The sequence below is a fragment of the Penicillium brevicompactum genome (genome assembly GCF_028827555.1).
Source record: "Penicillium brevicompactum strain IBT 35665 chromosome Unknown utg000001l_segment0_segment0, whole genome shotgun sequence".
NCBI classification, from domain to species: Eukaryota; Fungi; Ascomycota; class Eurotiomycetes; order Eurotiales; family Aspergillaceae; genus Penicillium; species Penicillium brevicompactum.
The window spans coordinates 1,633,598-1,661,429 of NW_026623203.1; the positions used below are offsets into that span (position 1 = coordinate 1,633,598).

At 49.7% G+C, this 27,832-nt stretch overlaps 12 protein-coding genes across 12 annotated transcripts; 6 read left to right on the top strand and 6 right to left on the bottom strand.

The window, feature by feature from the left end:
* Nucleotides 1-624: 624 nt before the first annotated feature.
* On the top strand, nt 625-1,277 carry N7506_000386 (uncharacterized protein; the record flags this gene model as incomplete). Its single annotated transcript, XM_056949682.1, has 3 exons — nt 625-710; nt 770-1,076; nt 1,143-1,277. 3 exons carry the CDS (start codon nt 625-627, stop codon nt 1,275-1,277), a joined length of 528 nt encoding a protein of 175 aa, XP_056815597.1.
* Nucleotides 1,278-1,759: 482 nt separating this feature from the next.
* Nucleotides 1,760-3,277, top strand: N7506_000387 (uncharacterized protein; the record flags this gene model as incomplete). Its single annotated transcript, XM_056949683.1, has 4 exons — nt 1,760-1,852; nt 1,906-2,370; nt 2,419-2,667; nt 2,699-3,277. The coding sequence occupies 4 exons, from the start codon at nt 1,760-1,762 to the stop codon at nt 3,275-3,277; spliced, it is 1,386 nt and encodes a 461-aa protein (XP_056815598.1).
* Nucleotides 3,278-3,866: 589 nt separating this feature from the next.
* N7506_000388 (uncharacterized protein) lies at nt 3,867-7,329 on the bottom strand (the record flags this gene model as incomplete). The annotated part of the gene is made up of 6 exons (XM_056949684.1): nt 3,867-5,959; nt 6,009-6,039; nt 6,092-6,126; nt 6,192-6,708; nt 6,827-7,067; nt 7,118-7,329. The coding sequence occupies 6 exons, from the start codon at nt 7,327-7,329 to the stop codon at nt 3,867-3,869; spliced, it is 3,129 nt and encodes a 1,042-aa protein (XP_056815599.1).
* A 1,651-nt stretch (nt 7,330-8,980) lies between these two features.
* pex1 (AAA family ATPase peroxin 1) lies at nt 8,981-12,802 on the bottom strand (the record flags this gene model as incomplete). The annotated part of the gene is made up of 6 exons (XM_056949685.1): nt 8,981-11,172; nt 11,258-12,008; nt 12,056-12,201; nt 12,258-12,336; nt 12,389-12,625; nt 12,692-12,802. The coding sequence occupies 6 exons, from the start codon at nt 12,800-12,802 to the stop codon at nt 8,981-8,983; spliced, it is 3,516 nt and encodes a 1,171-aa protein (XP_056815600.1).
* A 342-nt stretch (nt 12,803-13,144) lies between these two features.
* On the top strand, nt 13,145-15,744 carry N7506_000390 (DNA replication licensing factor MCM7; the record flags this gene model as incomplete). The annotated part of the gene is made up of 4 exons (XM_056949686.1): nt 13,145-13,462; nt 13,513-13,643; nt 13,696-15,616; nt 15,676-15,744. 4 exons carry the CDS (start codon nt 13,145-13,147, stop codon nt 15,742-15,744), a joined length of 2,439 nt encoding a protein of 812 aa, XP_056815601.1.
* Nucleotides 15,745-16,164: 420 nt separating this feature from the next.
* On the bottom strand, nt 16,165-16,518 carry N7506_000391 (putative adhesin; the record flags this gene model as incomplete). Its single annotated transcript, XM_056949687.1, has 1 exon — nt 16,165-16,518. The coding sequence occupies one exon, from the start codon at nt 16,516-16,518 to the stop codon at nt 16,165-16,167; it is 354 nt and encodes a 117-aa protein (XP_056815602.1).
* A 1,336-nt stretch (nt 16,519-17,854) lies between these two features.
* On the bottom strand, nt 17,855-19,265 carry N7506_000392 (ATP-dependent (S)-NAD(P)H-hydrate dehydratase; the record flags this gene model as incomplete). Its single annotated transcript, XM_056949688.1, has 6 exons — nt 17,855-18,736; nt 18,798-18,830; nt 18,881-18,891; nt 18,948-18,994; nt 19,051-19,090; nt 19,172-19,265. 6 exons carry the CDS (start codon nt 19,263-19,265, stop codon nt 17,855-17,857), a joined length of 1,107 nt encoding a protein of 368 aa, XP_056815603.1.
* Nucleotides 19,266-19,639: 374 nt separating this feature from the next.
* N7506_000393 (uncharacterized protein) lies at nt 19,640-20,761 on the bottom strand (the record flags this gene model as incomplete). Its single annotated transcript, XM_056949689.1, has 2 exons — nt 19,640-20,704; nt 20,756-20,761. 2 exons carry the CDS (start codon nt 20,759-20,761, stop codon nt 19,640-19,642), a joined length of 1,071 nt encoding a protein of 356 aa, XP_056815604.1.
* A 652-nt stretch (nt 20,762-21,413) lies between these two features.
* Nucleotides 21,414-21,799, top strand: aspf8 (ribosomal protein P2; the record flags this gene model as incomplete). Its single annotated transcript, XM_056949690.1, has 3 exons — nt 21,414-21,418; nt 21,462-21,573; nt 21,635-21,799. The coding sequence occupies 3 exons, from the start codon at nt 21,414-21,416 to the stop codon at nt 21,797-21,799; spliced, it is 282 nt and encodes a 93-aa protein (XP_056815605.1).
* A 633-nt stretch (nt 21,800-22,432) lies between these two features.
* N7506_000395 (40S ribosomal protein uS19) lies at nt 22,433-23,515 on the top strand. Its single transcript, XM_056949691.1, has 5 exons — nt 22,433-22,466; nt 22,527-22,545; nt 22,737-22,794; nt 23,005-23,301; nt 23,358-23,515. The coding sequence occupies exons 1-5, from the start codon at nt 22,449-22,451 to the stop codon at nt 23,425-23,427; spliced, it is 462 nt and encodes a 153-aa protein (XP_056815606.1). The 5' UTR covers nt 22,433-22,448; the 3' UTR covers nt 23,428-23,515.
* A 1,325-nt stretch (nt 23,516-24,840) lies between these two features.
* Nucleotides 24,841-26,648, top strand: N7506_000396 (acyl--CoA ligase; the record flags this gene model as incomplete). The annotated part of the gene is made up of 3 exons (XM_056949692.1): nt 24,841-24,940; nt 25,006-25,641; nt 25,696-26,648. 3 exons carry the CDS (start codon nt 24,841-24,843, stop codon nt 26,646-26,648), a joined length of 1,689 nt encoding a protein of 562 aa, XP_056815607.1.
* Nucleotides 26,649-26,809: 161 nt separating this feature from the next.
* Nucleotides 26,810-27,746, bottom strand: N7506_000397 (uncharacterized protein; the record flags this gene model as incomplete). Its single annotated transcript, XM_056949693.1, has 2 exons — nt 26,810-27,381; nt 27,497-27,746. 2 exons carry the CDS (start codon nt 27,744-27,746, stop codon nt 26,810-26,812), a joined length of 822 nt encoding a protein of 273 aa, XP_056815608.1.
* Between the last annotated feature and the right edge of the window lie 86 nt (nt 27,747-27,832).

The following is a 27,832-nucleotide window of genomic DNA, read 5'->3' on the forward strand; positions in this document are numbered from 1 at the left end:
GCCGTGGTTGTACGGAGTAGCATGGATTTCACTGAGCCCCTACCACTACTCCAACAGCTATTGCAAGGTTGAGGATTTCGGAACGAGTGGGGTTATGATTAGGTAAATCTCATATTACCTTGGAAGTCTTTTGGATCTTGTGTGGTTTGATTTCTTTTTTTGTCATCGACGCTGTGGACCTCGGGTCCTACACTTCAGCTGCGGCTCCACTGGGCTAACTACATTAGGCAATAATCGAACGCGCTCACATCCTAGGTACGATTACCATTGTTCTGGCCATGATTAAAAAAAAAGATGCTCCTGAATTTGAGCATACCACAATACCACCTCAATGGTTGCTGCCTGAGATTCGATGTCCAAAAGCAGTATCTATTGAGCGTGTCTCAGATCAGACACGAGCTTGGTTCCAGAAGAATGACTATCAAATGAATGTCCATGATCAAAGTATAAGATGACCGGCATTCCCAGGGAGAGCATTTCACAAACACGCCTTTTCTCCTTATCAGAGCCCACATTCTCCCGAATCTCTTTCGCAGCATGCATTTCCTTCGATTACTTTTCGTGACAATTGCCGCCGGCGTGCTGCCAGTGAGAGGTTCTGGCTGCCGTCCATTCCCTTCCTCAATGATTGAATTCTCCTCTGGATTCGAACAACCAAGCCCTCCTGTGATACAGGCTGAGTACCAGACTAACTTCATCCAGCATAAGTGGTAGGCAAAAGATAACAATGCTCGTCTGTTTGTCTCATATCAAACTAACGGACTAACAGGAATCAAAACCTGTCGCACATCACCACTGGCTACATCTATAACTCGCCGTCTCAGCAATTTGTACGTGTTGATGAAGCCTATGATGGTAGCATGGCATCGTCTCTCTTCAACTACGCCAATGCTACCGAGGAAGGTTTGGTCGACAACACTTTGACCACCTTTGACCACGATTCAAACAACTCGACTATATGGAGGGGATTTGTCAACTCAAACTTCCCTTTGTTTCCCAAAGATATCCTAGTCAACAACAGTGCTGTCTTTGGCGGACTGGTTCGACGACAATTCAATGATAACCTCGTTGCAGCTGTGAGTAATTTCTCCCAAACCCAGTTTATATCAAGAGAGAGCTGAAGCTAAACTTACACACCACAGTGGAACATCATGTATCAGGGAGTGATTCCTGTCACAGTCTATGTGAGCAATTGCAATGTCATGGTTGGGTACGACTACTTCTCCACTGGACTGCGTACCAGAGTTATCACTGAATACTTCAATATTCAAACCTAGGCTGCTGCTGCGCCATGGAGCCGTGGATGAATCAATTGCGCCAAAATAGTTGGACTTTACTATGCTCAAGTAACAAGTCCCACGTTCGATTTACTCAAACTCAAGATCTGTATCACAGAATGCACCGCAAATGTCGTTTTAAACCACTCTATCTATGGATGTCGAGAAATTGAATAAGATTTTTGTTGGGCACGTCCATGATTGCCCCACTGCCGAACGGCTGTGGGCTAGTGGGCCCCAATGGGCTTGAAATGGGGCCTTCCTAAGTTAGGCATAAATTGCGACGGGGAACTCGGATTTTTTTAATGATGTTTTGGGACTATTCATAGATTTGTGGTAACTAGACGAGCCAATGGTACGGAGTAGCTGTCTAACGTATTGTACCATCAAAGGAGGGCGTCACATGACAGGGCCACCCCAGAGTTTTCCGATCTTTTTGAACAGTCAAACATTCAAGATGAATTCAATTATACAATGGAACTATGCCCAACGATCTCATGAAGCGTAACATCGGGCCACTCGACAAGCGCAAGAATACAACTCGCTGTCAGCCTTGTGCGACCCGACGAATTAAGGTTTGAGCAAGCATCTTGTTTTAACGACAGAAGTCAAACTGACAGATACGAAGTGTGAGGGAGGCCGCCCCTGTGAAAGGTGCGTCCGGACCAAGAAACCATGTGTCCCGCAGCTGTCAGAGCAGACACAAGTGAAGTTCGTCCATGTATCGGGACATGTGTTGTCTTCTTCGATTCCTGTGCCAGTGCGGAGACATGACAATGCCATATATCTGGACCATTTTGCATCTTTCATTCAGCGATGCCACTTCAGCAAAGACTTTGCTGCCACGAATGCAGATATAGTCACTGTCATTGGCAGAAATCCTCTGCTTTTGAACATTGCTATCGCGATCGGAGCTTTGGATGCCGGTAGAAAGGGCTCTATCAGGTCATTTGGCAAGCTTGAGGCTCCTCAGAAAATTGCTTTCCGGGCTTGCGGAAAATCTATACAAGATCTCTATTCAGCACTGTCGACGACAGGATCCGTTTTCAAGGAAGACGTGTTTTGGAGCACATTTCTTCATGGCCTTTTTGAGGTATGATCATATTCAAAAGATAGCGAGTCTCACTAATTTTTCTAACAGCTGCTGGCTGAATATTCTGGCAATTCATTCGCAAACCACATGGTTTTTGGTGCATCGAAAATGCTTCTCCTGTTGGAGCCTACGAGTCGGCTTTCCGTCCCCACGAAGAGCTTGATCAATGCATTTTGTGTCCTCGAAGCCAATAGAGCCATACTTTATGGCAACAATACCGTTCTTCCACGCATATGGCAGTGTGGTTTGACACGAGAAAGTTGGCCGGAACCTATGAACAAAATCCTCATGCTCATGGTGGAAGTCTCCGAATTTGCCAAAAGGCAAGTCCGCTTCTATGATCAGATTTGCGAATTATGCTTACCATCTTAGGCTCTTTGAAACCATTGAGTCCGTCCCTCTAGAACTGAGATCACTCGATTCCGGGTTAGACGCTCTAGCCCAAGAAGGGCTTAAGATCAAAGAAAGACTTCGCAATTGTCAAGAAGAAAGCAACTGGGAAAGACTGCCCGCAGACTGCTTCGCTCAATTGGCATCTGTCGTCCACTGCGCCATTCTTCTATATCATTGTCGAAATTTTACTTTTTATTCATGCTGGATGACCCGGGCAGTCCCCCAGCTAAACCGGATTGAAGTTGACAAACACGTTTCCACAATTTTGAAACTGTCTCAGAGTATCCTCTCAGATACAGATATCCCTGCAGTGCTGTTGCTTTTCCCTCTCCGAATGGCTGGAGTTCATGTCTTTGACAATCACGCACAAGAGAGAGTGTTGAGTATTCTCTGCAAGATACGACAAAAGGGGTTTGTCGTATCAGATAGAATCGAACTTGATTTGCAGGAGTTCTGGCACTATGCACAGGGACAGTTAAACAAGAGCCTTTATCCCTATTCTTCAGATCTTTGATTGTACACACCAAAAGCGAGTTGTTTGTGCATGGATATCTGCACAGAAGAATCGTGAAGCAAGCCCGAATACCAAAGCGAGACGAGCAATATCATTTACAAGAAACTAGGCTCTCCGAAAGCAAACCTAAGAATACATTCCATTAAGCTTGACAACAGCGCTGATCTACTCAGCGAAGCAAGGAATCACTGAGAGAACAGTAAACTCAGACCGTCAGAGCCAGAAAAAATTGACCCGGGAAAAGGAAGAAGAAACGAGAGAGAGAGAGAGGGAGAGAGAGAGAGGGAGAGAGAGCGATGCAGCCTAGGGGGTCATCTTGCCTCCCAACAAAACTATTGCCAACGGTAAGATCCCCCGAGACCAAGTCAGGTGATGTATGCACAGTCCTTCCCTTCGCTCTTCGTCACTCTCACTCTCGCTATCTTCCAAGCCCATGGATCTTCTCCTCTTCGGCCATTTCGCACGAGAGAGTCAGTTCTGAAATAACTATGCAATTTTTTGTGCATCAGTTACGACTGCTTTACAGAATATGATAGAAAGATCCAGGATTTTAAAAACTGTTATAGGAGCTTGCTTCTTTCGCTAATCTTCATGATGATTCGTCCCCAATATCCATGTCTGATAGTGGCTGCAATCTGGTCCCACAGGTATGTCCATCCTTGATGAGGTCATTAAAGCTTTCCAATATACCCTCTGACTTTTTCCGAGAGGGATGACTCTCGGAAAGTACTCTCTGTCTGACTGCGACAACATGTTGCATCAGTTTCAAGGCCTGGTCGGTCTGCTCCTGATTGAAATATACAATCGCGAGTGAGTGCTGAGAGGCTAGTAGAGAAGGGTGTTCTTGTGAAAACAATTTCTTCCGTTCACTCACAACATGCTGCAGTAGCTTGAAGGCCCGATCGCTTTGCTCATCCGCATGATATAAGAGCGCGAGTTGGTGCTCAGATGCTAGCCGAGAGGGATGGTTTTCGGCAAGTGATTTACTTTTGACCATAACGACATGCACCAATAGCTGCAGGGCTCGCGGGATCTGTTTGTTCGCATGATAGATGTTCGCGAGTGCATGCTGCGAGGCTAGCCGAGCCCAATGATCTTCGGCTAATATTTCCTCCCTGACTTTGACAACATGTTGCTGTAGTCGCAAGGCCGATTCAAGCTGCCCATTTGCCTTGTAGGCACTTGCGAGTCCTTGTTGAGCCACGAGAAAGTCGTGATCGTCCTTGGTAAGTATTCTCTTTTCAACTCCGACAACATGTTGAAATAGTTTTAACGCTTTTTCATTCTGTCCATCCACTTTATAGAGGCCCGCGAGTTGGTGCTCAGCGCTTAGTCGCATTGGGTGGGTTTGATCATAATTATGTTTCCGCCATTCAACCAATTCCTCAAGACAGCTAACTGCTTCTTTGATCCGACCATCCTTATGGAGACAGCCTCCGACACGGGCAAGCATTCGGTATCGATCGGTCATGCCTTGCGTTTCATCGGCTTGCAGAAGGTGCAGAGCATGGGGCATATATGCCCGCCATTTCTGCCGATTCTCGGGCTCGTCACATGGAAAATCAATGTGCATTGTTTCCAGTGCCGACTTGTAAGAACTTGTGAGGGACATTTTAGATGGAGATTTGTGCTGTCGCAGCCAATTTCGTGTAGCAAGATGAACAAGTCGATGGATAGTCAGGGAGTTGTTCGTTATATCCTGAGTCACAAATGAAAACGATTTCAATGTCCCAATGGCTGAAGTCTTGTCCATTGGAGTTTTCGCTGGCGGCAGGAGAGATATAGGAATATCTTTTGGCTCAACGCAAGCGGCAAAGGACAGATATTGAGCTGCTAGAGATGATGGCTTTTTGCAGATATGCTCGAATGAGACCAGCCATGTTGTCACCACGGGGTTTTTCAGGCCATTGTACCGACCATCGGCTTCGAAATCCGTGCTCAGAAGATCGATGACTTCTTGCTCTGGTCGATCTAGAAGTTTTCTGTATTCCGAAATACAACTCAACTCATTTGCTTCGATGAAAGACGCAGCCTGCACGATTGCCAGAGGAAGGAAGGCAAGCTGTCTGAGAAGAAATACAATCTCGTTCTCATTTTTCAGAAGTGATGGATTCAGATGTTGGCAAAGCAGGTCTTTGGCGCTTTTTTCGTCTAGCTCGTGAACCTCGATAACCCTTTTTGCAAGACATTTCGCGACCTGCTTGAAACGTGTAGTGAAAAGTATTCTTCCATGTTCGCTCTGTGGAAGAAAATCACTTAACCGGTCTGACTCGGCTTTACCTGTGGAATTTGTATCCCACATCGGATAATCATCGGCATTGTCAAAAATGAGTAGCCACTTTCCGGCCCTTGTGTTCAAATAGTCTTTCAGCAGTGTTTTGACATCAGAATTTTCGTCGTCCCATCCCGGAAGTTTTAGCTTTCTGGCTATCTCGGCGTATGATTTCTGAACGCTTTCGATGCTGGTCGCTTGTATCCAGAAGACTGCGTATCCTTCTCGTTCTCTGTACGTTCTGTGGGCTAGTTGAAGTGCAATCTGCGTTTTCCCAATGCCGCCGAGACCGGTAATTGCGACCCTGTAACATGGGGATTCTGAAAACAGGAGTTCCTCTAGTTGGCTGATCTCGTTCTCACGATCGACGAATCTTTCATTGGCTTGGAAAGGGATGTTGTGGTTGAAGGCTATCGCTGTGTTAGTGGAATATTGGTGCGAGCAAGACAGACTTCTTACGGATTCTTTTATAAAGTTCTTCCACATAATCCTAAAAAACGCGTGAGCTTGGATTTAAGTGAATCACACAATCTTCAACTTACAGCCTGTATTTTAGCAAAATTAAGAGGGGTCTTCTCTGTATAAAAGTGTCAGACCAGGTACTGCATTTCAATTCTAACTCAATAGAAAAGACACACAAACCTTGCTTCTGAACAAGATTCTCAACGCATTTCTTCCTGCGAGATGTGCAGTCCGAGTGCGCAATGTAGCCTTCCGTTACCGACCTAATCAATTCTTGCTGCTCATACTCCTCCAAACCAACCGTCTGTAGCCCCTGCTGCACATTGAAGCGGAAGTAGCGGTGTTGATTGAAGTGCCCAGCCCATCTCCTGATAAACTTTTGCTCTGTTCTTTCTGTCTCGGTGACAATGCTGGCAAGCGTCGCATGGATTTTGAGTGCATTACCATCAATACCCTGTGTACTGGGAACGCCGGTGCCGATTGAAATGAATGTCTTCACAAGCGGCTTCAGCTCTGTCTCCGGACACCAGATGCTCGAAGCCTCTTCTTCCACATATTCAACTGGGTTGTTCGCACCGAACGCCCCATCCACGAATGTGTAAGGTCCAATCGAAACTGGATCGAAAAAGCTTGTGGCAGCAGATGTGGCAAGTGCAGCCTCGCAGATGGTTGCAGAGATGTTAGATCTGTCGCGGAGCTCATAACTCCGCAGTTGGGTTATTCCGGCAGTTGCTTGGACCGTGGCACAGACAAAGCTTATTTGATGTTAGTAAACAACGGTTCTGGACAATCGTTCAACTATTGAACCCTTATACTTTGCATTTGCGATCGCGTCCGTCATTGAGCAAAGTATGCTCATCGGCACCATGTTCGGCAAGAACCTCCAAAATTGCTGCCTTCAACTCGCTCTGTTTGAATCGTGACTTGATATCAAAGTTGTATCCCAAGGGGATCCAGTGCTTCTTCTCTTTAAAGACCCGCTCCGTGAGTTTCACATATGCCTTGATGCATTCGTCGACGTCCATCTCGAGTCGGCCCAACATGATGGCAATGATACTACTTGTGTTAGCCAAGTCGGCAAACTTGAAATGTGTGGGAAAACGAACCCGCCAGTACTTGTTCCACCGATAAGATCAAAGACATCACAAGGCTTCACGCGTGGAGAGCCAGGTGTACGTATCTTGTTCAATCCATCCATGATGCTCTTGAGTATGAAAAGCGTCGATAGTCCACGGACGCCGCCGCCGTCTAGGGATAACAGGCAAAGTCCCGCCTGGTTGACTGGACTCTGCTCACCATTGTCTAAGGTTGCATGCATAGTGAATTGGAAAAATGTGATTGTAGGTAGAGATATTTCAAGACGACCTCGGGAATTGAATTTGTGTCCCTGTGAGTTGAAGACCTTAACACACTATTTATACCTAGCTTATACTATCATGAACCACAAGATAGAATTTGCGTCGGCAAACTCGACTCAATGAAACCATTTGGCAAGCTAGTAGAAGACCAGTCGCGGCCTTCAGATCGTCGGGGTAAGGCGACTAATTCAAGCCCTAAGCGCTGGAGGTTGTTTCATCTAATGCTCGAAAAGCCCTCTTCGCACACCCTGCCGCCATCAATGTGGTTTCCTTTCTTTTTGAGAAGGTCTAGGTCATTCAAAGCATGCCACGAAGCAAGAAGTATGCAGCTTCCAAACAACCCATGTTCTGCCTACTCTCGACTCGATGTTCATATCAACAAAAGTAAATGGTGTTCATACAGGCTGTCAAGACAAGGCAATGCATGATGTACAAAGTGATATTCTGATTTAGTTAGTCAAACATAGCAGAGCCTTGAAGGTGAAAGTGGCCGTCTAGTAAGTATGAGCCTGCAATCAGATCAACGCCCCCATCAGCTGAATACCCCTGCAATAACAACCGGCGACACCTGGGCTGCTGGGCAGCACTCCAACCTTCAATCAAACAATGGTCCAGCTTTTTTCAACGCGCATGAGGACTTCAGCCGCTGATCTGAGATATTTTGAGATGCCTCAGCCTAAAATGGGGCCAATTTTGGCGCCATGGCTGCATAGAGCGGCATGCATGGACGTTAAGTATGATACGAGACTAGCGACTCATGGCACGCGCTTACCACCTAAAAGCATGTACTCGCCACTTTGTAGATCGACTCCTCTGAGGCTCTTCTGTGACTCGTAATCTCTTTATCGCTAGTAAGTCCCTGGCGCTAATTCAAACTGTTTCCGAGGTTGATGGAGCCCGCCGATTGACGGACGTCAAATGTGGCTTGCCATCACAATGCAAGTGGACCGACCAGATGAGTCTCGTGCTAGACGGAGCACTTTATAGTAAACCACTCCTAACTGTATTGGGGCCTCGGATCGAAGGGATACTGAGTACAGTGAGTGGCCCTTTCCCGCTGATGTCGATAATTGTGATTTATCCCAGAACCTTTGATATCCAAGGTACGTTGTACCGGTGCCCAGGTGACCCATAATGAGCGGGCGCCTACTCCCCAGGCACGATCAACTAGCGTGTTTCATTGGTATCCGCCCGGAAATGGCGCCCGGCTATTCATTCTGCGGTCACCTCGAGGCCAACCAGCCTTCGAAGTTGGCAGAAAATCTAAAGATGGTTCTTTTAGGCAAAGTTCGCGAGGGGTGCTCTGCGTTACTTCATTTCGATGCCATTGGGCAACTGAATGATCGTCAATGAATCATAAAATGGCATCTTCTTAGGCCTGTCTGCGCTAAGACCGCCATCACCTGGGCATGCTCTTCTCTCTTCACTGGCTATAAACCTTGTAAGGCGAGCAATGTAATTATTGGGTATGCCAGAAAGTGTCTTAGTGAGTATAGTACTAGGTAGTAGGTAGATATAGGTCGAGGGATCAACCGATCGAACGTTTGAGAATGCTTTCATATGTACATTTCAAGGTTATACAAAGTCCCTAGGCCCATGGGACTGAATAAATCACATCAGACTAGTTCGGCCACCAATCTCATTAGCAGCCTCTCCATTGGGCATCTCGCCATTTCGGCCGGCGATAAACTCCCTGTAAATCCCCTGCAGACGTCTTCGCTCTGGTGCACTGAGAGATGAGCGTGTGGTGTTCAAGGAGCGCTCAACATGCTCCCATCGAACAATGATATCTTCACGCAGCTCATCTGCGGCTGGCTCGGGACCATTGGCCACGGGAGCAGGCCCAGTCGAGCCTGCAGATCCTTGCTCAAGTTGGCGCTGACGGCGCCGTGAGTTCTTGATGGCTTCTAATTTAGCAGAGACTACTGCAGGAGGTGGCATGGATACTGATCCAGATGCTTCCTCGGATGAAGAGTACAGGAACTGGATGAAAGATTTGGAGGAAGCATTGGCGGAGTTGGCGGAGGATTTGGTACCGGGTTTGGCTGTGTCGGCGGTGCGGTCGCCCAGTGCGTCGTGGACTGCCTCTAGGTGGGCGTTGTAGACAACTGCCTGCAAGTCCGCACCAGAGAATCCTTCGGTCTGGGCAGCGATATCATCTAGACGCGATGCTACTTCGTCGCTCATCTTCAACTTCTCGCTCACCGAGCGAATAATATCAGCACGGTCTTCATGGTTTGGCATGTCACAAAGTAGCGACTTGTCCAGGCGACCAGGACGTAGGAGGGCAGGATCAATCAAATCAGGGCGCGATGTTGCTGCCAGCACATAAACACCTGACAAGCCTTCTGCACCGTCCATTTGTGTCAGCAATTGATTGACGACACGATCCGTGACACCAGTTGAGTCATGACCACGCTTGGGCGCAATACTGTCAAATTCATCGAAGAACAGAACGCAGGGACGGGCGGCCTGGGCTCGCTCGAACAGATCGCGAACGCTCTTTTCACTAGCTCCGATGTACTTGTTCAGAATCTCGGGACCCTTGACGCTGATGAAGTTCAAGCCACACTCACCAGCGACTGCACTGGCGAGCATCGTCTTACCACAACCTGGGAAACCATAGAGAAGCAAGCCAGATCGCAGTCGCAATGGACACTGGGCGAAGATTGGGGCATACTTAGTGGGATACTGCAATGTTTCCAGGAGCATCTTGCGAGTTTCGAATAGACCACCAACAGATGAGAAGGTGGTGGTGGAGGATGTCAATGTGACGTTGCGAAGAGACGCCGGAGTGAAGTCTTTTAGGGCACTTTCAAAATCCTCTAACCCAAGGGTTATCATCTTTGATGTTGACGTCAAATCAGAGACAGAGCGGATGAGGGCTTCATTGCGTGCACGAGCAACGAGCAGAACAAGATCACCGGGCATGTATCCATCAGTCTTGCCAGCCAGCTCCAGGTACTCCACGTCCCTTCCGATAACAAATCCATCGCCCCCTGAAGAGCTTGGGCGGCTACCGGGGTTTGAAGGATCTAGCCAGGAGTCCTGTGTAGAAGAGCTCTCGGCTCGGACATGTCCGTTCGCATTCCCTGTGGGCTTGTCTTGACTCGTAAGCTTCTCCAATACTTTGCGGCGCCCCTCCTTGTCGGGAGCTCTCATGTTGATAATCTCACGAACGACATGACCACCAATGATGACGTTATTGAGTGATTCCTTCGCCTGAGCGGTGGCCAGTAGAACCACAGACGAATTCAACGCACAGAACTCTCGAACCATGGAGCAAATGACCTCACTGTTTTGACGACTGCGACCATTGTCTCCACCTACTTGCAGTTCAGTCTCCATGGGGCAAAGTTTGTCCAGATCGTCGAGAATTACGACTGACTGGCCACCAAGGCGCGCGCACCATGCTGCGGACATGAAAAGGCGGCTCAATGTTTCTTTGATGTTGGAGATCCGGGTCTCATCTGTAACAAGCTTGCGACACGAGAAATATTTGACATTAGAAAGATGATCGCGCCTCATGCGATGAGCCAGGAGCTGAGAAAGAGCTGTTTTTCCAGCACCGAGCCCACCAGTGAGTAATATAGAGGAGGACTTGGTCAGATTGTTCATCGACTGCTCAATTATGGAATCGATGCCAACCATTTGGGGGGCTGTCTCTGGAAGAGGATCCTCCAAAGGTAGAATAGATGAAGTAGCGTCCAAGGGTTTGGGAATTTCAGCTTGCACTTCAAGGTTCAATTTGGCTTCTGAGCCTAGTAGCCAGCCAAAGATAGCTTTTGTATCTTCTGAGCCCCCTTTCAGTGGGGGGATCAAATCGAATGATAGCGCCGTCGAATGCAGAAACCGAAGGATGATACTCGGCCTTTGGTAAGATCATACCATCAGTTAAAGGTCCAGAGAACAAGCCAATATCGGAACCTGTGCTGCCGTAGATGACCTTGAGGCGCTCTGCCAAGGCATCCCGAGACGCTGCAGTATCGGCGCCAAACTTGAGCCCATCCTTCTTCTTCGAGGCATCCCCAATGAAGGGATAAACCTTAAGAGTCTTGACTGCCGATCGATGCAGCTGTGGGGGTGCCGCCTCAACTCGGATGATTCCACCAACCATATTTTCCGCTCCAAGGGCCGTGCACAACAAGGTGGACATCGCCGCATGCCGGTTGTCTGGGGCTTCCTCCCACGGAAGCAATTTTGCAACGAGCTTGGTGGAAGGAGATCCCGCATCATTGGCCTTTTGCTGTTCGGCCTGAGCCAGCTGCTGCTGAGGATCTGGTGGGGGCTTGAGACCCGATGGTTGAACAACTGAGACACAGGCCCAAGTTGCTCCGCGAAGCTCGTGACTTGCTAGCAAGTCAGGATCAACCCACACGCGAAGACCCTCGTTTGCATCGTCCTCTACTTCAGCATCGAAATGTTGGGTAGTTGCCGAGCGGTCTACACCTCTGAGATAAACGGAACCGCGTGTGCTCGAATCCGATCGGCCACTTTTGGGGCGAACTGTACTTGACCCGCTTCTTCCCCCGGCGCTTTTCCGGCTGTTTCCAGAGGCACTCCGAGTATCACCCCGTGAGCTTTTGCCTGTCTTTGATCTCACTTTCGGGGCCACTATGACTTCGGCATCCGGTGCAATCTTCGCAAATGGGGACGTGTTTGAAGGCAGGGGGTAAGGGAAGTGACCACAATATTGGCGGTGGATGTGGGGGAGAGATGTAATGCGAGCGGGTGCATGTGACTTGTTTGCGCCGCAGTATATGTCGGATTAGGGAGAGCGCGGATTTGGGATAGGAGATTGAGCTCGAGGAATGTGGCGTGTAGTTCGATGACTGTAGTAAGATTGAGTTAGCGCGGTGAAGACTACCACAAGTTTGCCTTCACCTACTCTCCCAGTCTTCCGGTGTCAACGGCTCAATGTTAATTGTATGTGCAATTGGCGGGTCGAGATGGATGAAAAGTCCAACCTGCAAGTGTCAGCACCCCACGTGGATAATGATGCGCGGGGAGGGTATATACCTTCTGGCCATCGGCGAGACCAAGGAGTCGCCCAAAGGTGGTATCAAGCTCGACGGTAGATATTTCCTGCTCTCTGGACGACCCGGTGCTAATCCCGTCCCTTCCAACGACTGGCGCGAGCCTGCGCTTGCTCGGCATACCCGTCCAACCGAGGAAGCATGACTGCTGCGGAGAAGCTCCATTGGCATTGGGAGAAGTTGACTTGTACTGCAATTCAATGATCACATTCTGTGCAGTCTGATAGATGTGTGTATGTTAGCCGAGAAGACATATGTTGGCTCATCACAGCTAATGTATACTAACCGTGTTTGCATTGACTAGCAGAGAGACAAGCGATGGTGGTAGGTTCACAAGGCAGTTCTTCAGTGGCACAAGGGCAACTTCAGCTGTCGCAGCGGGCTTCTTGGGTGCCATAATTGCGCACTGAGTATTGCGAACTGTGAAAGTACGAGGAGAGGGGAACGTGAACTCGGAGAAGTCACGACCCCGGACTCCACAATACCTGCCTCGGCCCGATGATGAGGCACGTGACTCGATAGAACCATAGATAGCGGAATAAATTATATTCCGAGTTGATTGACACTTTTCCTAATCGGGTTAGATGCATTCTCTGCGCGTCTTTGCGTCGCGTTCGCGTTTTGCCGGTGATTTTGAGAGCGGCGTGCGGATAGCCACTAGACCCTCTTCTTTATTATCCCTTCCGATCCCACTCTTGTTTTGCGCCGCTTTCCAATTGAGCGCTCTTTCCCACACACCATGTCCCTCCTTCAATACTCCCCACCGGTGGATTATGCCGCGCAAACCATTGCCGTCAAGGATTTCTTGAACACCTTCAAGACCATTCAGTCAAGCTCGGAAGCAGCAGCGACCGAAGCTCTGCAGGACTTGAACATAGACGAAGGACGGACCAGCGATGAATATGATTTCATGGATGATGCCGATGAGATGGATGGAGCCAATACCCGAGGAGCAAGCAGACGTCAGATCCCGAAACTCAAGTACATGCAGATTCTGCAAGATGTCGCAAACCGCGAGAAGTCTCATCTTCAAATTGACCTCGACGATCTGGAAATTGTAAGTCCTGGGCGCATGATCCCCTCTGACCACTGCTCACAGGTTTCTAGTTTGAACAGTCCCGGCCTGAGGGAGATGACCTCAAGCTCGTTCAATCCATCGAAAAGAACGCACACCACTATGTTGACCTATTTTCGCAAGCAATTGACGAGCTCATGCCCCGGCCAACCAAGGATATCACGTAAGTCATAGATGTTGTCTGTTGGGATGCGCCTTGGCTAATCACTTTGTAGATACAAGGATGATGTCCTTGATATAATCATGTCCCAGCGCGAAAGACGCAACGAAGCAACGGAAGCTGCATTTGAGGCTGACATGGAGACTGATGCCGGTGGTCTCCCTATGTTCCCCGCCGAGCTCACTCGCAGATATACACTCAACTTTAAGCCCGTCACACCCTCAGGGTCCAGCAGCGATCGCGATTCCAAAGCCCTCGCCGTTCGCAACGTTCGTGGCGAGCACCTTGGTAACCTCATTACCGTCCGTGGTATCACTACCCGTGTCTCCGATGTCAAGCCCGCCATTCAGATCAACGCCTACACTTGCGACCGCTGCGGATGCGAAGTTTTCCAACCCGTCACTACCAAGCAATTCATGCCTTTCACAGAGTGTATCTCTGAAGAATGCAAGAAAAACAACTCAAAGGGGCAGCTCTTTTTGTCCACTCGCGCATCCAAGTTCACTCCTTTCCAGGAGGTCAAGATCCAGGAAATGGCCGACCAGGTCCCCGTGGGCCATATCCCACGGACCCTCACCATTAACTGCCACGGTGCTCTTACTCGTCAAATGAATCCTGGTGATGTGGTTGACATTGGAGGCATCTTTTTGCCAACCCCATACACTGGTTTCCGTGCCATTCGTGCCGGTCTTCTTACCGACACATACCTCGAAGCTCACCACATCACCCAGCACAAGAAATCCTACAATGACATGGGCATGGATCGCATTACGCTCCATAAGATCGAGCAGCACCAGCGCTCTGGTAATATGTACGAGTACCTTTCACGGTTGATTGCCCCTGAGATCTATGGACATCTCGATGTGAAGAAAGCACTGCTTCTCCTTCTGATTGGTGGTGTCACCAAGGAGATGGGTGATGGTATGCACATTCGTGGTGACATCAACATCTGCTTGATGGGTGACCCTGGTGTGGCCAAATCTCAGCTTCTCCGATACATCACGAAGGTTGCCCCTCGTGGTGTCTACACCACTGGACGAGGAAGCAGTGGTGTTGGTCTAACTGCTGCTGTCATGAGAGACCCAGTCACCGACGAGATGGTGCTGGAAGGAGGTGCCCTGGTCTTGGCTGATAACGGTATCTGCTGTATCGATGAATTCGACAAGATGGAAGATGCAGACCGCACTGCCATTCACGAAGTGATGGAACAGCAGACCATCTCTATTTCCAAGGCTGGAATCACTACTACCCTCAACGCACGTACTTCTATCCTGGCAGCAGCTAATCCGTTGTATGGCCGTTACAACCCTCGCGTATCCCCAGTGGAGAACATCAACTTGCCAGCTGCCCTACTGTCCCGTTTCGATGTTATGTTCCTGCTTTTGGATACTCCTTCTCGCGAGGGCGATGAAGAGCTGGCAAACCACGTTACATATGTCCACATGCACAACAAGCACCCGGAGAGCGAAGATGCCGGTGTGATGTTCACTCCCCACGAGGTCCGTCAATACATTGCCAAGGCCCGCACATTCCGTCCCATCGTTCCCAGCAATGTCTCTGACTACATGGTCGGTGCCTACGTGGCCATGCGTAAGAGACAGAAGGTCGACGAGTCCAAGAAGCGCCAGTTCTCCCACGTTACTCCCCGTACCCTGCTTGGTATCGTTCGTCTGTCCCAGGCCCTGGCTCGTCTTCGCTTCAGTGACCAGGTTGTTCGAGAGGACGTTGATGAGGCCCTGCGTCTCATTGAAGTCAGCAAGGCTTCTCTGTACAACGATGGCGAGCAAGGAGCGGATAACACTCCCTCGAGCAAGATCTACAACTTGATTCGCAGCATGAAGGAGAGTGGCGCCGCTGCCATCGGAGATGGCGAACAGGGAGAGCTGAGCATGAGACGTATTCGGGAACGTGTCCTGGCCCGAGGCTTCACTGAGGATAATCTCACCATGACTATCGACGAATATGCTGACATGAACGTAAGTTTTCACCATACCTTTTAATACTTTTGTTCGTTTACTGACATTTATACTTATAGCTCTGGCAAGTTACTGGCAATGGAACCCGTCTACTCTTCACAGAGGTTGACAGTGACATGGATATGTAATTCTTTCAAGGTTCTTCAATCTGCTTTATCTATTCTGCGATGTTGCGTGAGCTTTTTCGTGTTGAAGATGCATGTGAAACAAGCTGGAATTAAGGCGATCGGTGTTTTGGTGTATTCCTGGCAATATGGGGCCGGTTATGATTTCGCATGGTCAATCAAAAGATCTTCCCAATCTACTTTTTTAATCCTCGTTTACGCTTTCAAGATTCTGGTCTCTTAATCACGATTAAAACATGTAAAATTGAATTATCGGCAGATACAATGCTGGGGTGCATCACCGCCCTCCAAGGGTGTCATAATCTCCCATTCGACACAATTTGCTCCAGCTGCCTTCCAAGGTTCTCCCTCCCCTCTTGCGCCGAGCCATACCCGTGGACGTTACGACTCACTTGCCCAAGACCTAGGAAGCTCGACGCTACTTTACGCCGGGCACTGGTTGTAGAGCGGGACCTCATTGCAAAGCCCCGAAGGGGGAGCCATGGGGTTGCTGCACAATGTGTTGCAAGGGGTGTTCTCCGGAACGAAGACGAGGAACTCATAATTCGGCATCGGCAAGCGGAACTGCTTGTTTACATTGTTGTTGTTCGGCGATGCCTTGTAGCCGGCACGGCAGGCACAGTGGAAGGATGTTCCAGTGTTAATACACGAGGTACTGACATCGCACCGGTTCTTCCCCGACACCGGATTGCAAGTGCCGCATGGTGGCTTAGGTTTGGGGCTCGCAGCCGCCAGAGTGGTGGTGGCAACGATCAAGGTGAGAACGGAGAATCGCATATTGAAAGGTTGATATTGGGTTTAGATCTTGAAGTAGATGCTCAGGCTTGCTTTCGTGGATTGGATTGTGATGGCGTTATTTCCTGGGGATATTGCCATTTTATATCGTCTTTTCCGAGGCAGTGCCTTGATCTCGTATCTCCTTTCTGGCTCCGTCACGATAATGTCCGCCATGCTCCCTGCTAAGTCCACCAGCGTCACATCGCGCGGTCATCTTCAGCCTGGGCTCCCCAGAGCACAGTGGACCTTGGGTAGTGCTATGGTTTCAACGATATCTGTTCAATCAGGTTAGGTCTTCATCATCGGTATGGCGGGGAAATCAAATCCACGGGGTCTAGTGAGCTGTGAATACGAGATCAACGAAATGCCTTGAGACACCACCAATGCTCATGGTCAAAACAACGTTCATGGCTTATGAGCTCCAAATGGCTTCCAGGCCACACGAAAACCTTGGGATTAGAAGGCCTGGAACAATTTGAATGTCTCAGACTACGCTTTTCTCTACCTGACCTCATCCACGTCTGGACGCCATTGATTGGCACACAACCGATTTCCAAGGTTCTGGTCGGATACCCGAAGAGAATACGGGGACAGATGTGACCTATCTTTATAGATGTTTCACATCCATGGATTGCTTCAAGAATTTTGATTTGACCACTGAGTAATTTGGATGGTCTTCTGTGGGCGACTTAAAAGGTTGTTCTTCAATATGCAGGTTTTTGAATATAGCGCAAGGTAGGAAGAAAAAACGAAGCTGAAATGAAGCGCTCATTACCTGCATCAGGTAGGATTGTGACTCTCTGTGGTCTGTTTCGGGGTCTTAGTCTAAAGTACCTGTACCGTCCGCTGTACCTCATGAATGCATACAGCTTCCAAGGCTGAGTATCATGGGAGTCTGGCAGCATGGTATTTGAACTGTTCATTAACTGTTTTCATTCTAAGATGAGCACAATCACTCTATAAAAACCGGGTCCATAGGTGTATCAATTCCTCTGCAATCATCGTGCCCGAAGTACCAACGCCATACTCTGAAGCTGGGCTGGACCGTGTAATTGGGATCACACATCCAACGATCACACATCCAACGGGGACCTCGGAATTGGGCAACAGTAGACGAAGGTGTCGAGATCCTTTCCAGTCGATTTCGGAGGTGAAACATGGGCTGCAGAGGGGGTAAATGCCCGGACACTCATGAATCAGACAGCGCAATCAACTCGCTCTTCTTCTGTTCAGGCTTTCAAATGACACTCCAAACCTTCCGTCCATGACCCCAATACTACAAGCTCTATTGCGCTCAATAGTTCAAATTGCTTTCAATTTATCATGGCATAGTTGCCTAAAGGTGTGTCTTGGGCTCCTCTGGCTCGCCAATCAGTCGCAAAAAGGCACCATGTACTTCATCGGTTAAATCGCTGGCTTGCATGCTTCGTCCTTTTGCTTCAAATGCTCGCCTCGAGCACTCCCTAGTGATTCCACTGCCTGCCCAAGCGGCCAGCAGCAAACTTGTTGCGGGAGACATGCGCTTGTTCTCAGAAGTGAGCTCTGCCTGTACTTCTTCTTTGCTCTGCGCCTCCTTCTGGTTGTCAATCTCGTCCGAGTCCCACAACTTGTCGTGATATGCCGCTCGCCAGGCGAGGAAGGTTCCCAGTGAACCTGTCAGAGTGTCTCCTTGACCACCACTGCGCTTCAATCCTCCCTTGACATCAGAAATTATACTGGTGATACCATTAGAAATCACATCATGGGGGCCCTTTTGGACGATGGTCACACCACCCAGGGCTTGAGAAAGCTGCTCGCAGGCTTCGGATTCTTTGCTGATAGCGTTGCTGCCCCCATCTTGTGCAATTTCAGCGGGACTGGACACTTTAACACCCAAAGCTTTGGCTAGTCGACCGAATTCGACGACGTTGGGCGTCAGAATACAGTTCTTATACCCCTTGACCAAATCCGGGTCTTCCGTGACAATAAGGAGTCCATCTGCATCGAGCACAAATGGAATTGATTGGGACCGCGCTTCTTTGATCACTTCTGTGACCACTTGGAGGGTCACACTGTCGCGACCAAGACCCGGTCCAATCACGAGTGCGTGGAGACGAGACAGCATCCCGATGATCGGTTTTGCCAGTGATGGCGCATCACTTGAATTGAAATCATGAACGGTCTCGCTGCTGGGCAGCAGTGGGTGTACCATCAAGTTAGGTGAATATCCCTTAACGACCTGTACGCGTGCGATATTTAGCCCTGCCCAGGTGGATCATCCAGACCGTGAGCAAACTTACCGGTGCTGCGGATCGTTCACAGACAACGTGGCTCTTATTGCGGTCAGTCACTTGCGCTATATTTTGAGAACATTTCAACACACCATGTCACATCCTATAAGTCTAAAGTTAGCACCGGTTAATCACTGCGTACAGGGGTAGAGCACGTACCGAGTCTTGCGGAGGCCATAGCAGAAAAGTATGGAGCTCCGGTATAGCTTAGGCGGATTAGCGATGGAGTTTCCGGGCAGCATTGTTCGAACAAGACACCTACTCTGCGCAGCCTCCAATAACGGCCACCCGACCAAGTTGGCCTGTTGGGCAGTCAGTTTAAATCGCTCTGTAGTGGCCCCAGGTGCGGTCGCCGACGGGTGATCATCCAAAGATCAACATACCTTTATGGAACTTCTCGAGCATTGGGGGTACGATCTTGCGCACTTTACTGAAAAGCATCTTTGACGATACCGATACATGGTGAACGGACTCCATAATGAATATGCGGAATTGAAGGAGAGTGAAGGGTGATCGCAAAGAAGAGGGCTACAAGGTACAGTGATGTCACCGCCAAGTGGGGTCTCGAGAACCTGATACTCCAATGACTTCAATACAAGCTACGCTGTAAGCACTTCCAAGGTTACAGGATGCTTTGCATAGGAAAAGCAAGTTGGTATTGGAATGACGCCCGCTATGGTTCTTCAAAACAAAAACTAGGGCACCCCTTCTATGGACACCCCCGAACGCTCATGATGCGGAGTTTGGCACAAAACAAAAAAGGAAAAGCCCGACCAAAACAAAAGAGATCGAGAGAAATGACAGTACCAAAAATAAATATAACGTGCACGCAACCAAGGCGAGTGGACGACTCAACGCCTCCGAGACGCCAGCTCTGCCATTCGTGCAAGTTTCTCTTTCTTTGCAGCCATTTCTTGCCGCAGTTCTTCCTCATCCTCTCGCTTCGCGAATTTCAGCGCAGCCGCTTCCTCGCGGTCCACGTCATCCATTCCAGCTTCCATGTCGGATGATGCGTCTGAGTAGTAATCGTCATAGCCACCGTAGCCACCATAATCACCTTCGTCTTCTTCGTCGGTGGCGAGGTACTCGTTCTGTCGCGAGTTCCTAGATTGATGGCGCCGGTCATAAGCACCGCGTTTCGACGGCAAGCCCGCCGTGCCGCGATATGTGGGCGGCTCAGGGGTCTGCGTTGGTTTCGCGGTACCCTTGTAAGATAGCTCCTCGGTACCGCGCTGCCGGGCAGGCTTGTCTTTGCTAGAAACACCAGGCACAGCTTTCTTGCCCGAGCGCGCTTGTTTTTCCTTCGCCTGTTCCTCCTCTTGCCTTTTTTTGCGCTCGATTTTGCTGAGTCTTTCTTTGGGTCCAGCCTGGTGTTTCAACATGCCTACCTGGACGGGCGCTTTGTCCTGGGCGGCCTTAGCCTGCGCCATGATCGCTGCAAAAGATCCTTTGGGCGGTGGTTTCGACTGCGCAGCGGCAGCTGCGGGTGTAGGCTTGGCGGCTACTTTGGGGGTTGAACCTGCTCTTGTCGCAGCAGATGAGTTGCCTTTGACTGCGGGGTTTGGCGCAGCTGGTTTAGGCGGTAAAGGCTTGGAGTTGGCAGACGAGGAAGGCTTTGGCACAACTCTTGATGTCGCAGGGGAAACAGCCGATTTCACTCCAACTGTAGGCTTGGATGCCACAGGCCGATTTGGCATGTTGGTGGCTTGAGGTCTGGGTGGGCGAGGGAGCGGTTCATCGGCCTTTCTCTTTGTTCCCCCAACATTTCCACTGGTCGGAGGCGCTTGGCGTACAGCGGACGGTTTGCGCTCTTCTTTCTTAGGTGCCGCAGAGGGGACAGGTGAGGAAGGCGCCTGGGATAGTGGGGGTTGAGATGGCTTGCCCGTCTGAATAGACGAGAGGATGGAGTCAAGGAACTGTCAAAGTTAGCTCAAGACCGACCTGAAAGATGAGAAAGATATCCATACACTCATTTTATCGATGTGAGAAGAATGACCCGATGGGGATGATTTTGAGAAGTGATACAGAGAAGAAGTCACGCTCACCGTCGATATTTGGTACGACTAAGTAACTTCATGACTCCGAGCCTGATACCGAGAATAGATCTCAGGCCCAGTTCACTCTGGAGTTCCTGCTATATTGCGGATATAACGACAGAAGAGAACGTACTTCCCGTCTTGGGCCAGAGCTTCGTAGTTGGCAGTCGATCACGGAAGGAAGATGGTGGAAAGGTTAGAGGTGCTAGATAGGCCAACATTCAATTATCAAAGCTGGACCCAGTATGGCAAAAGCTACCACGTGATCTTCAATCCCCTGCGCCACAGTTTCTCGCTTAGAAGTCCCGCCGGCACCAGCCACACCCACTCGCACCACCTTTTTTCAAGATTTTGGCGCTTCGGTTAATCCTTCGTCAACCAACCCTCTTCCACCAGAACTCGACGTTGCAGTCTCCGCCCAACTTGCGGTTAAATCGATTGTTTCTCTTGTTCAGAACTTAATCAACAACGGTATGTTTCTATCCTTCCTGTCACTGCCTGCAGACTATTGCGCTTTCAAAAGTGCGGTCGCATCTGATCTACAATTTGGTGTGCGATACTGACAAAAATCTGGAACAGTCAATTCAAAATGAAGTACCTCGCTGCCTACCTCCTCCTCGCCCTTGCTGGCAACGAGTCCCCCCTCCTCCGCCGACATCAAGGCCGTCCTCTCCTCCGTCGGCATCGACGCTGAGGGTGACCGCCTCGAGAAGGTCGTCTCCGAGCTCCAGGGCAAGGACCTCAACGAGGTTAGTGATACTCCAGAATCTTGGCCTACAGACTGAACAATGTGCTAATACTTCATTACAGCTGATTGCTGAGGGTTCCACCAAGCTCGCCTCCGTTCCCTCCGGTGGTGCTGCCGCTGCCGCCGCTCCCGCCGGCGGTGCTGCTCCCGCTGAGGAGAAGAAGGAGGAGAAGGAAGAAGAGAAGGAGGAGTCCGATGAGGACATGGGCTTCGGTCTCTTCGACTAAGCGCATTCCTTTTAAAGGTCTCAAAAAATACGGTTCTGGGAAACAGATGTTTGGTTGGGTCGTCAATCCCGCAATGTCTTGCGCCGGCTTGCTTCCGAATCTCATACGGTTGAGACTGTTTAATTACAGTTGCAACATTTTCACGTGAGCTGAAATATGCTCCTAGCCAATACATTCCATCTGGCTTCCATTACATTCAAACTGTAAAGTAATATTCGCGGACGATCGCTGGGGCATAATTAACCCCAAAAGGATAGCGCGTAGCCATATCCACCACTAGAATCATAGACATGTCCATCTCCGAAGGGCCTAGGGCCTCTTCGATATCAAGGCGATACAGAAATTATAATACCACCCTGTTACGGAGATAGGGTATTGACAAATCGAAATGAGCCAAGAAAATGCTTGTGAAATATAAATTACACGAAGTTATTACAATTTGATACAGATGTTTCGGCATAAATTACATGTTTCCCAAAGCGGTATAGTGCATAGGGCTTGAACCTACCCGTCGCTTAACGAGCGGCGCCCACTCCCAAACCCAGCGTGCTAGCAGCCCGACCGCTTAGCGACACGACAATTTCCGACAACCCATCTTCCTTCGCTTTTCGTACGTTCGAGAAGCGAGCTAACAGGAACTTCTGCAAAAATGGCTGACCACGAATACGTGAGTTTTTTTCTTCGACCCGCGAGCGCCTGCGACATACTAACATGACTTTTCATCTAGAACGCCGAGGAGGCTGCCGGTACGTTATGAAAGCACACCCACATTCACGCCCATCGCCCGTCAACAGAATGATACAGCCAAGCAAGAGGGGGACTTTGTTTTTGATCGACTTTTGGGATAACAATGGAATCGATTTGTTGGCGGGGCAGACGCAGGATTGATGGAAACGACACCGAGATCGCAGACGCTGACTGAACTTTCGCCAAACAGAGATCAAGAAGAGAAGACAGTTCCGCAAGTTTTCTTACCGCGGTATCGACCTCGACCAGTACGTTCCACCACCAACCACCCATCCCATCGAAAGTCGTTCGCAGTCGGCACCTCGTGAGACATGAATCCAGGGTCTACATTCGCCATTCCAACAGCCCTGTTGGTACATCACCAATCATACCCCGGTTTTCTGCTCACCTGGTGCCGCGCCTCGATCGAAATTTCGCTATCTTTGTTTTCAAGGACCCAGTCTGACTGAAATTTACAGGCTCCTCGACCTCTCCTCCGAGCAGCTCCGTGATGTCGTTCACGCCCGTGCCCGCAGACGCTTCAACCGCGGTCTGAAGCGCAAGCCCATGGGTCTCATCAAGAAGCTCCGCAAGGCCAAGCAGGAGGCCAAGCCCAACGAGAAGCCCGACCTCGTCAAGACCCACCTCCGTGACATGATCGTCGTCCCCGAGATGATCGGCTCCGTCGTCGGTATCTACTCCGGTAAGGAGTTCAACCAGGTTGAGATCAAGCCCGAGATGGTTGGCCACTACCTGGCTGAGTTCTCTATCTCTTAGTATGTGCTCCCTGATACCCAGTTTGCATCTTTGGATATCTCTAACAACCTCCCAGCAAGCCCGTCAAGCACGGTCGTCCCGGTATCGGTGCTACCCACTCTTCCCGTTTCATTCCCCTCAAGTAAACGATTTCAAACGATTCCCCTTGGAGTGGCGTGTGGAGGAAATGGTGCTGGGAAAGCAAAAAATGGAATTCAGCAATATTCGCAACTGGGCTCTTTTTTTCAGCATGTATTTCCAGTTCGGGTCAGCTGTGTCCTGCTCAATTTAAGATCTTGTCGGCATGAAATCATTCAATGATCTTGAGACGACTCGTCGAGAGCGACGAGGTAAAAAACATGCCCTTTCCCCGGCCTTGCTTTGGTGCTGGAGAAGGCGTATAATCTAACGACACTACAACTTCATCGATGTGAACATCTCGTACTCAACCGACTAGAAGTATTTTAGAGTGTACAGTTGCACCTGCATGTCTGCCTGCGCCGAGAATCATGTCGTTCCACCCGTGAACGTGTAAATCCCTGCATTGAACATTGTCGCAAACTTTCGAGTGGACGTAGACTCTCGATCACCAAGTAAACACTCCCGAGGTCTTACTTTGCAATCCTCGAAGTTCTCTAGCCACTCAGCCATACCTGTGCTGCATACTGCTTCTAGCCTCCAACAGTTCTCAAACGTTGGAGATACCCCACAATCACAACACGGACATTGATCAGCACTCGTCATACCCCGAGGGCACGGATAGTTCTTCATGCACGGCGAGTCAATCGGTCTCTGCCTACCCCGTCCCCAGTCCGGACATCCATTGATCGAATTACCTCTTTTCAATCATATGCTCTTAGGTATGTATATTTTAGAAATGAAGGAGTGATTAGTGCAGGCATGTTCAGGTGGATGTGAAATATGTAGTGATCCATTGGTCATACATTGGAGGTAAATATATCTGGGGCACAAGATCCTCCCGAGATTTAAGCAGATATGCAAAGGCTTGATCACAACCCAATTCCAATCACGTCGGGACTGACAATACATATTTCCTATTCCCTGGAGGGACTGAACAGAAGAATACCTAGTCCATAAAGTCATGAATATTAGGCATCGAGGGTGGGTTACATCATCTCCGAGGTCTTTGAAAAAAAATCGCCGAGATGGCCGAGCCGGAAAAGTCTACGTAGAAACACCATCCATAGACGTAAGGACAAGTGGTAGATATGAAAACAGCGACATCCAATAGCAGTGATATTAATTTCCTCAAAGATTCAATGATATCTTGCGTACAAGATGTTCGTCCCCTAAGAGGCTTGAGGGAGATAAGACACCACCGAAGTCCCGGATGTGGAGTAGAAGCCTTCGGGTATTGGGGTTCTGACCGATGCAACAATGGACCGAGGCAAGCCGCGATTTGACACTGCGGAGAAGGTCCATTTAAATCCTTGGAGTCCAAATTCTGTTTCTTCTTTCATTTAAGATCACCTTTTGCCTACTTGTTCACCTTTGAGCCTCACCTTCCCCGGATCGGCCTGTCTTACTTTCCCCGCATTATGCCCGTCCCCTCCAATTATCCCCCCGTCCACATCCCAGCGGAAGACCTGTGGACATTTCTCTTTGAACGCAAAGACAGAGCATACCCAGATGATAAGAGTGCGTGTGACTCCTTGCAATTCCCAACAACAAGTTCTTTGTTCCTCATACTGACCCTGTCACAGTCCTCTACCAAGATGCCGAAACCCAGCGCCACTACACATACAAGGCTCTCCGCGAGGCCTCACTAGACTTTGGTAAAGGGCTGCGCGCTGTCTACGATTGGAAGAAGGGCGATGTTCTCGCTCTGTTTACCCCGAATAGCATCGACACCCCCGTTCTGATGTGGGGGACTCTATGGGCTGGAGGCGTGGTCTCGCCAGCCAATCCGGCGTATACGGTTGATGAACTCGCATTCCAGCTTAAGAACTCAGGCGCAAAGGGGTTGGCTACGCAAGCCTCGGTGTTGTCTGTTGCAAAACAGGCCGCCAAGAAGGTCGGCATGAGCGAAGATCGAATCATCTTGATTGGTGACCAGCGCGATCCGGAAGCGCGGGTCAAGCATTTTACCTCCGTGCGCAACCTCTCTGGCGCTACCCGGTACAGGAAGCAGAAGGTGAACCCGGAGAAGGACGTTGCGTTCTTGGTTTACTCTTCTGGAACCACTGGTGTGCCTAAGGGCGTTATGCTGTCGCACCGGAATATCGTCGCCAATATCATGCAGCAGGTCATTGGTGAAGGTGGTAAATTGAGTTGGGATGGTGGTCACGATGGCAAGGGTGACCGAGTTCTGGCATTTTTGCCATTCTATCATATCTATGGTATGCTCTCCCTACCACCAGAGGCGATACAATGCTGACAAAAAATGCTTTCAGGATTGACTTGTTTAATCACTCAAGCCCTATACAAGGGCTACCACCTAATTGTGATGTCTAAATTTGACATTGAAAAGTGGTGCGCACATGTGCAGAACTACCGATGCACATTCAGTTACATCGTCCCTCCCGTGGTGCTGTTATTGGGCAAGCACCCGGTAGTGGACAAGTATGACCTATCGAGTTTGCGGATGATGAACTCCGGCGCCGCTCCTCTCACACAAGAGCTAGTGGAGGCAGTCTACTCGCGCATCAAGGTTGGAATCAAGCAAGGATATGGCCTCAGCGAGACCAGCCCAACGACACACTCACAACAATGGGAGGATTGGCGTGAAGCAATTGGCTCGGTTGGTCGCTTGATGCCCAACATGCAAGCCAAGTACATGACAATGCCCGAGGACGGCTCCGAGCCAAAGGAGGTTGCCGTGGGCGAGGTCGGTGAGCTCTACCTCAGTGGGCCTAATGTCTTCCTCGGCTACCATGAGAACCCAGAGGCGACCAAGGGTTGTCTTTCCGAGGATGGCTGGTTCCAGACTGGCGATGTTGGTTTCCAGGATGCCAAGGGCCACTTCTACATCACCGATCGTGTCAAGGAGCTCATCAAGTACAAGGGCTTCCAGGTTCCTCCTGCTGAGCTGGAGGGACTCCTAGTTGACAACGATGCCATTGATGATGTGGCAGTGATCGGAATTGAGAGCGATGCGCATGGCTCAGAAGTTCCCTTAGCTTGTGTTGTTCGCAGTGCTAAGAGCAAGTCTTCAGGGAGAAATGAGAAAGAAGAAGCAGACAAAATTGTCAAGTGGCTGGATAGCAAGGTCGCCCATCACAAGCGCCTGCGTGGCGGTGTACAGTTTGTGGATGAGATTCCTAAGAATCCCAGTGGGAAGATCCTACGTCGTCTGCTCAAGCAGAAGTTCAAGGAGACGGCCAAGGCACCCAAGGCCAAGCTGTAAAAATCTCTTTGCTTGGACATAAAGCAATATTCGCAGAGTCAATAATGATCATATGTTCATATAGATGTGTTATAATCCCGAAATAAGTAATCGAAGGTATTCAGCCGTAGGCCACAGACCTTCATAGAATATGCAGAGCTCAGAATTTCGAATCTAATGCATTAAGGAAAAAACCTCTTGACCATGCCCTCAACATCCTCTCCCTGCACAGCATCGACCTTCTCCTTTGCAACTCTTTCAACGGCCTCTTCAACAGGCTCATCCCCATTCACAAGATCAATCCAGCCTTCCGTATCTTCCCGCGCAAGCAACTGATCCGCAACAATGGCAACATCTTCCCTAGTAACGCTACCGCGTCCCTTAGGCGTGATGCCCAGCTCAACCTTCCGCGTCGCAGGGTCATCCTTCAGAATACCCGGACGCAAATTGATAGCCTGGAATGGGCGTTTCGAAGCTACGGGATCCCGCTTTCGCTGCGCCGCCAGCGCAGTCATATATTCGTCGGCTTCTTGTTTGGCTTTGGCGTATGTGGGGAGAACTTCGGTGTTGGTCTTTACAACACCCGCCCACTCACTATCCGGCATCCATGACGGCTGGGTCTTTCGACTTCCGAGGTAGGAGACCATGAGGAATTTACTGACGCCAGTTGAGGCGAAAGAAGCTGTCAAGAAGTGCTTGGCGGCTTCTTGGTCGATGGCAATGGTACTTGAGGGTCCACCCTTGCCTCCGGCGCCTGTGAAAAAGTGTTAGTCTGGATTTGATTGGCAATCTAGGCTTTAGCGTTTCAAGTTTAGGATTCGAAAGCTGTCCCGTGTGCATGTTTTGGTAAAGTGGGGGTGAATCCGTACCGGCCGACCAGACCACATAGTCAGGTGAGACTGTATCAATGATCTTCTGGGCATCCGAGGCGCTCTTTACATCTTCTAGACTCGAGACAAGGACATTGAGTTTTCCCTTGAGTCCCTGGCCTAGAGCTAGAATCTCGCTTTCATGGGCGGGGTTGCGAACTACGCTGGTCACGTTCCAAGCGCGTTTGAGGAGAAGAGGTGTAAGGTGCAGGGCGACTTTGCCGTGACCGCCGAGGAGAAGGACTTGCATTTTGAAATGTGGTTATATGTGCAAATGAACGAAATTTGATGCTCGAGGCGAGGGGCCTCCAGGGCTGAATTTATGTGCGGGGACAC

Excerpts from the sequence above, each read along its gene's own strand:
- N7506_000395 (XM_056949691.1), top strand. Across the intron at positions 22,795-23,004 it reads CGCGGTATCGACCTCGACCA|GCTCCTCGACCTCTCCTCCG; the intron begins GTACGTTCCACC and ends TGAAATTTACAG. Across the intron at positions 23,302-23,357 it reads GCTGAGTTCTCTATCTCTTA|CAAGCCCGTCAAGCACGGTC; the intron begins GTATGTGCTCCC and ends ACAACCTCCCAG.